Source organism: Crocodylus porosus, unplaced genomic scaffold, assembly GCF_001723895.1.
Source record: "Crocodylus porosus isolate Cpor-Errol unplaced genomic scaffold, CroPor_comp1, whole genome shotgun sequence".
Lineage (NCBI taxonomy): Eukaryota > Metazoa > Chordata > Crocodylia > Crocodylidae > Crocodylus > Crocodylus porosus.
The window spans coordinates 39351397-39359542 of NW_017728910.1; the positions used below are offsets into that span (position 1 = coordinate 39351397).

General features: G+C 43.1%; 1 protein-coding gene across 1 annotated transcript in view; it reads left to right on the plus strand.

Moving 5' to 3' along the window:
- Positions 1-201: 201 nt before the first annotated feature.
- Positions 202-8146, plus strand: part of EPHA4 (EPH receptor A4) — a 162051-nt gene continuing 154106 nt past the window's right edge. The window contains exons 1-3 of the mRNA XM_019533078.1: positions 202-335; positions 2005-2072; positions 6172-6835. Of these exons, the coding sequence (XP_019388623.1) occupies positions 242-335; positions 2005-2072; positions 6172-6835 (826 nt within the window). The 5' untranslated portion in view covers positions 202-241. The remainder of the gene's footprint in view (positions 336-2004; positions 2073-6171; positions 6836-8146) is intronic.

The following is an 8146-nucleotide window of genomic DNA, read 5'->3' on the forward strand; positions in this document are numbered from 1 at the left end:
GACCTGGGGTCCCAGCGCTCCCCCGGCCGCGGCCACACCAGCTCAGGGGGCCGGGGTGGAGGGGGCGTGACTTAGCGCTAGCCCAGCTGATTGGCGGCGGGGGGTTGATGGGCAGGTACGTCAGCGCCCTGCCCCGCCCCCTGGCCATGTCTACAGCGCGGCGCTGCCCATGTGAGCAGTGATTCCGCCGGGAGCGCGGCGGCCGGAGCGCGCGGGCAGGCGCGGTTAGCGGCGGAGGAGCATGGCCGGGGCGGCGGTGCGCTGCGCCCTCTTCTCCCTGCTCTTCGGGACGTGTTACGGCGTCACCGGCTCCCGGGTCTACCCCGCCAATGAAGGTGAGTGGTAGGCAGCCGCTGCCCGGGGCCGGGCACCGCCGGGGCTGCGGGTCCCGCGGGCGCGTGGAAGTTGCGCGGAACTGCCCCGCGCGCTGAGCCCCTGGCCTGGCTGCGGAGCGCAGCGCCCGCCCGCCCGGGCCCCCGAGCCGGGACCCCGCGGGGCGACGAGGCGGGCACGGCCCCCCTAGCCTGCAGCACTGTCTGCCTGAGGCGCTCCCGCCGGAGCCGGAGAGGGACCGGGCGCTGTCCCGGGCCGGGTCAGGTGCTGCTCCCGCCTGTCCCCGGAGGTCGGAACCGCTCCGTGCGGAGCCGGTCCCTGAGCCCGTCCCGCCTGTCCAGCTGCCGCCGCCAAGTAGGTGTGGGCGCGGACCGGGTCCTGCCCCGCCGCCGTCTCCCCCAGCCCCGGGGTTGCCTTTGTTTCCATGCCCCGACGCGAGTCCGCAGGGCGCCGGGGAGCACGGGGGCGAGGAGTCCCAGCCCGCCTCGGCCTGCCCCTGCCCCACGCCCCTCTGTCCGGGCTGGGTGACGAGGTGACCGGGCTGGCCCCTCACCTGGGTTTGGGCTGGCTCCTGTGGCAAGCTGGGTTCGTCTGCCTTGAGCACTTGCTTCAGGCTGGCTCTTATAAATTAGTGTTTTTTCCCTCTGGGGGGTGGGGGGGCTGCGAGGGAAAGGGGTTCCTGGCTCTTTCTCAGCTGGTTTAGTACACTTTATGCTAGGAGTAAATGATCCCTGCATAGTCCCAGAGCCTGCTCCCTTGACTGGGGGAGAGAGGTGCAAGGCGCTTAAGGTTTGGGCTACTGGGCATTTAAAATCGCCTCGTCCATACTTTTGTTGTTCTTGTACCCAGGATTGGGTCCCTGGCTTCATGCATGTGTGTGGCTAGAGAAGTGGAAGCAGGCTGACCTCAAAACATGTTGGAGGAAGCAAAGGTGTTTTTCTTCAAGGGCAGGAAAGCATCTCAATTGCAAGAATGCGTTATCTGCAGCACTTGCGATGGCTCAGATATGCCGCAGGGCCCTGCGTCTGCTGTGGTTATCGTGGTTCCCTCCTTTTTTAAAAATATTGACATGAGTATCGTAAATGGTAGTAGTGAACAGAAGGAACAAAGGTGTTCATTTTGCCTTGGAGGGAATCCCTTTGAAAATCACTTGCAGCTCCACCATGCTGAAGAGGGTAGAAGTGTGTGATCGTGCCAAATCTTAGTAAACTACATTGCTAACCTTTGCCACTGTGTAGTCACTTGTGTAAGGGACCATATCAAATAGAAATAGTAACTTTTGTATATGATCTGAGAGCTTTTTTTTTCCAATATGGCTAATTATCTTTTGGGGTTTTTTTTTTTTTTTTTAGTTGGGAATGATTTTTTTTATAACAGGTGGGTGTTGGTGAGGGAGGCCCCAACTGTCTTAAAACACTGTCCTCAGAATAAATTTTTAAGGTACTGTAAATGAAATGCATCTCAAGCTTAAAGCTAAGAAAAGATAAAGCCAATAAAGATATTGAAGTAAAACATTTAAACCAAAACTTGTTTTTTTTGTTTTTGTTTTTTTCATTTTTATGTTGGATATGATCTCACTGCACATATGGAAACACTTGGGTAAATACTTTTACTCACATTGACTTTTTTGGCAACTGAAAATTAATTTATTTTATTTCTGCCTTCCTCCAGTTACCCTGTTGGATTCCAGATCAGTTCAGGGAGAACTCGGGTGGATAGCGAGTCCTTTGGAAGGAGGGGTAAGTTCTAAATTGCTATCTGATCAAAAGGGTAAAAGGGAGTGATTAGTAAGTTTCTGGAGAGTCCTAATGGCTCGATTATTGTTGATTGTGGTGAGGAGGTCAGGTTTCTTCCATGGCCTAAGAAGTGAATTACGCTTTGTTGGAGAAACCCTATACTCCCTCTGGATAGTTCTGTCATGGAAGAACTGGAAACCAAAAGGGCAGAAAAGAGGTTTCAAAATTAGGAGATTGGTTGAGGCACGGACTTAGATGCCTATTTAAAACTGAAATACTAACAAGAAATGTGATATGGCTACCAAACTGGAATCTTGCCTCTAATTGTTATAGCTGTGGACAGTCTTGACAGAGCTACGTTCAGAGCAATTGCTGTTCTATTTCTAGACTAAGAGGTGGGAATCAATACTTAAGGTGGACCTTTCTGATGGTGTGAAGGGACAGTAGTGAAACGGATTCATTTCAAAATGTAAACATCCTACGTTTTGGTCTCTGGACAGATGAACCTCAGTTGATGGGGTCATCTCTCATACACTGTGTTAGCCATCTGAATTACAGTCAAGAATCTTTCTAAGGAGATGCAACAATAGCTTATTTAGTTTACTGCTGATTGTCAAAGAGGTTCACAGATCTAGGGGGGGAGGCAGGCTTCTCTGCTTAATCATCTCTATGCAAACATTTCTTGATAATTCTGCAAATTACTTGTAAGTAAAACTTGCTGCTGCCAATGTGAATCCAATCCTGAAAGGTGCTCAGCACCTCTTGTGAGGAACTTCTGAGAACATCCAACTTCCAAGGATGAGAGTTGATGGCTGATGATACAAGGGCCTTGCTCTTCATTAAACTGCTCAAAATAAACAGTTTAAAAAATCTTTCAGCAATGTGTACTTCACTTCTGTTAAATTTAAAATACCTTAACATTTTCTACCTTTCCAGAACTAAAACATTAAAAATTGGGGGTAGGAGGGAAAGAGGAGGAAAGGAGACAGTAGTAAACAATTTGAGGCTGCTTTATTGTAAGGTATGTATTATGCGGAAGCCTTGAATGAACCATAACATGGGGACAATGGGGAATTGGTTTGCCTCCATTGCTGTTTGCCTGAATTTGACTGCAGTTCAAGCTGTGCACTGTGTCTAAGCACACTACGCTATACTGTCCCCCAAACCATTTTAAAGGGGTAGCAAGTGATTGGCAGGCCTCTGGCAGTGTTAGAGAGCACACATTCACTGCTGATTGCAGTCAATTGCCCTCATCTTTTGACAGTGGGGAAAAGGTACAGCTTTATCTTATTGAGAGTCGGGCTTTCTTGTTAATCCTACACCCTGCAAAGGTCAGAGATTCAGACAGTCTTTTTTTTATGCTTTGCCAAGAGATACCTACACTGCAGATTAAAACATAGCAAAGCTTTAATAAGTCAACAGCAGAATTGATGACCAAAGGAGACCTGTATATTATTAATAGTTTTAATGTGTTATGTTCTCCCTCTTGTGTTCCTTGAGTGATCTCTCAAGTTTGAGAAGGTGATGTATACTGCTTTTTGTATATGTGACTAGTTTTAATAAACCTGCATATGTGTGTTCTATTTTTAAGCTGGTAGTGAAAAATTTAAAAGTACATGTTCTCTCTTATGTGGCTGGCTTATTTCAAAGCAGCAGAAAAGAACTATTTCCTACCCCCTCTTTTTTTTCTTTTTCATTAAAAGAACCCCTGAAGTTCTATCCTTTAGTGGTAGCTTGTTTTCTTTTTAACTGCGTGTAGCATTCTTGTATGTAACAAAAAACTGTTTTCTAGATTTATAACAGGCATCTCTCTAGGTGTGAAGCATTTTGTATGAATATGAAATTTGGAGATAAAAATAGGTTTTTACCAGTGACTAAAACTAGCCAAATATATAGTAGCCCCCAAGGAATCTGTGTATTGCATTGTAACTGTAATTAATGGTTTGCCCTTAAATTTCACAGTTGAAAGGGTGGTTTTGTGTCTGGAATGCTTTACTTTGCCTCATTCAGCCATGGGAAGAGTTGGATTATAAAAGTTAATTTTAGCTGCAAGGAAAAAAGACTTTTTTTTCTTTATACATTTAGAGTCGCTGGAGATCCAGAGCTCTGGTTTTTGGCTCCTGTTATGGAGGAGACACTTTGTTTATATAAAATAGATGTAAATGTAATGAATTTGAATGGGTTGGGGCTTTGTTTTTTAAAGTGAAGCTCAAGATCTCAGTGAGGTCCTTATCCAAAGCCTTTTGTGTTTTGATAGTGCTTTTTCTATCAACTACTGCAGGCTTTGGATCGGGTTCTGTCACTGCATCAACTGTCACGTAAACGCAGTAAAGGAAATCCCATTGACAAGTATTATTTCCCCCCTCCTCTGTCTCCCCTTCCATACCCAGTAGTAGTAAGACAACTGGAGGATAAAGAGAATAGAAAGGGATGGATTGTAATGGCAGGATTTAAACTCCAAGCTGGTTCCATGGCAGTTGTACATTTTAAATAACTTTGTCTAGTTACTAACACAGTGTTAAATCGTACATCAAAAGATAACTTTCAAGTTTTTTTTCCCTTTTCCGTAATATAACACACTGGCTATTGATTCTCTCTTCCTCTGCCCCAACCTTCTTTTTTAATTTGTAGGTATCTCTAGGCAATAAACTAAAACGTTATTCTCTGTTTCTGGTGACTCATGGGGCTAACTGCCATAGTCTGTAAACAGATTCAACTATACTGTAGTCTTTTTTTTAACTAAAGAGCACTTGCAGAAGAACAATCCTTTCTGAAAAGAATGCAGCATACTATGTGCAGAGCCCCATACTGTTAGAGAACATTTCCATTTATCAAAGGAAAGGCTTCAGTAGTTCTCAAAAACATTTCTAGGAAGCCTCTTGAAAGTTACATTATAACAATTTTGGAAGCATCATTTTCACATGCTTCATTGTCTGACTTGGAATCCCAGATTCATATTCTCTTTCTTTCTGTGGAACTGATGTCTTTGTGGGTTTTAAAAAAAAAAAACAAAAAAAAACAGAAAGACCACTAATGCTGCTTTCTTTTTGCATCCTATGATTATCATAATTTTTCTTTAACACTTTTTTTTCTAGAGCTGCATTTTCTTTCTTTTTAAGATAAATTCATCCTATTTTTGCTGAAAGTCTGGTTGACATACAGGTGGCTGTATGCCTTTCCCCATAGTTACCTCAGGGACTGAATTTGGCCTTGTACAATAGTTGTATTGCTTCTTAATTTTATTTAATTTTTTTTTTTTTTTTTTTAATTCTACCATTTCCTCTTCATTTTGAGAAGAAAATGCTCAAATTTGATCTAGGAAATAAGAGACTTAAAGCATGTCACAATTGGCGGTTTAGTAGACTATAAATTTAACTACCCTTTTTCCTGAGTTTTATAACTACAGGATGTCATGAAAATAAATATAAAAGGGGGAAAAGGACTTAAGTTTATTGGGAAGTAGAGTTCTGGGATCTTAATTAAATGACAATATATTCTCCTTATCCCATTTTACCCCCCCCCCCCGTCTTTTAATATTCTGTATGTGAATGTCTACCCCCAGTGAAGCCTAACTGCTTTCAGTGGAGCTAGAATTTTACCCTGGAACTTGGCAAAAATGCTCAGCAGGAACTTTACCTTGGAGTACACATAATGAATATTGTTTTTGTACCACCATCATTCCAAAAAAGATAATATAATGGGTAAACTTTGGTGGAAGCATATAGAAATAGATACTGAGAGCTTAGAGAGAATGAAGAGTGATTGACTCAAGGGAATGGTGTAGACGGGGACTCTGGAAAATGGATGCAGTTCTAACATACAGGGACTCAGTATGTGGTGTCTTTCTTTTATATTGTTGTTGTTGTGTTTTTAATTTTGTATCCAGGATTATGTTTATCAGCCCACTTTCAACTTGTAGTTGAAAGTATCTGACTACTCGGGTTCAGGTACTAAGGGTAATATACGTGACTTGATCTAATGGCTTTTTCTGTAACTGGAAACAAGTCTGCATGTTACCAATGAAAGAATGGATTAATTCTTTGGTGAAGGTCTGAAGTACTTAACATTGATTTATTTTTCTCCCCTCTCTAATTTTTCACAGTGGGAGGAAGTAAGCATTATGGATGAGAAAAACACTCCAATCCGCACCTATCAAGTCTGCAATGTGATGGAGCCCAGTCAGAACAATTGGTTACGAACTGATTGGATTCCTCGTGAGGGGGCTCAGCGGGTATATATTGAAATTAAGTTCACACTAAGAGACTGCAATAGCCTGCCAGGTGTCATGGGAACGTGCAAAGAGACTTTTAACCTCTACTACTATGAATCCAACAATGATAAGGAGCGTTTTATCCGAGAGAGCCAGTTTGCCAAGATTGATACTATTGCTGCTGATGAAAGTTTCACCCAGGTGGACATCGGTGACCGGATCATGAAGCTGAACACGGAAATCCGTGATGTGGGGCCACTAAGCAAAAAAGGGTTTTACCTGGCTTTTCAGGATGTAGGTGCTTGCATTGCTTTGGTGTCTGTTCGTGTTTTTTACAAGAAGTGTCCACTGACAGTTCGCAACCTGGCTCAGTTTCCGGACACTGTCACTGGGGCTGATACGTCCTCTCTGGTAGAGGTTCGTGGTTCCTGTGTCAACAACTCAGAAGAGAAGGATGTGCCAAAAATGTACTGTGGGGCAGATGGTGAATGGCTGGTACCCATTGGCAACTGTCTGTGCAATGCTGGGTATGAAGAGCGTAATGGGGAATGCCAAGGTAGGAGCAGCCGTGTTGTACTTTTCATTAGCGCTTAGTGCACATAATTGAATTGGAGATAAGAGTAAGTGGAATAAAGCCAGTAATTAGTATCTCTTGGGGGATGCAGTGGTCTAATGAGAAAGTCCAATAGCTCCAGGTGGCAAAGCTAAGAAGTATAATACTGACACAACAAATGATGCTGCCATAATCACCAGAAGGCAAAAGACATTTGCTAACAGGCACTTAAATTTGAATTGGCTTGGGAGTAGCCACTGAAATTTGAATGAACACACAAGTTACGTACTTGAGCCATCATCATTTTAAAGGGACAAAGTCTCTCTCTCTCTCTCTCTTTCCCTCCCCCCCCCTCCACCCCGCTACCTTTTTTTTTTTTCCCCTCTCAAGGAGATTTTAAATGCAGAGTGCTGCATTCTGCCAGAGAAAAAGATAAAGCACACTTTTTTTAGGAGTTCAGGTGTAAAACAGGGAAACAAAGTGAGACGCAATATAATGTGGTTTGATTTTTATTTTTAATTTTATTTCTTTAGGAAATGTAATTTTTTTGGTGTTTTACTCTGTATTTTTGCACTAAACAACCCTTTGATATTTGACACTACTGCCTTTGTCCAAACATTTTAATTTCTCAGAGGGTCTTTGTTGTTTTTACAATAAAGGTGCTAGGGTACTCTTAGAAATGCTAAAAGTCTTTTCCTTCTACCCTGTGTGCTGCAGAATTAGGGATTAAAATTTAATATAAAAGGAAGATTATTCCTCCCTCCCCTCCAAGGTTCTACCATTGCATAAGCAAACCATTTGGGGCTATATCTTCCCAACTTTTGCCTATGTGAGACTAAATAATGATTAGTCTAAATAGTCTTTTAATGGCTAATTGCACAGATTAATGGGTCTAATTAATCCATGGGAGGGTGCACAGCTGTTTCAAGGATTTTGCCCCAAGATTTTTCATTGAGGCACTTTTGGGAAGTTGGTTTTGGTCTTAGTGGCCTCCTTTCTGTTTAAGGCTTTTTTTTTTTTTTTTCCTCCAAAGGAAAATTCAATGTCTTGTTGCTGTGCCTGAGAAATGATTTTGCCCCAAGATTTTTCATTGAGGCACTTTTGGAAAGTTGGTTTTGGTCTTAGTGGCCTCCTTTCTGTTTAAGGCTTTTTTTTTTTTTTTTTCCTCCAAAGGAAAATTCAATGTCTTGTTGCTGTGCCTGAGAAATGATGTAGCAACATGACCAACTGATGTCTGCTTTTCTGGACCAGTTTGGAGAACTGCATCCTTCTATTCCTCTCCAAGATTTTTCATTGAGGCACTTTTGGAAAGTT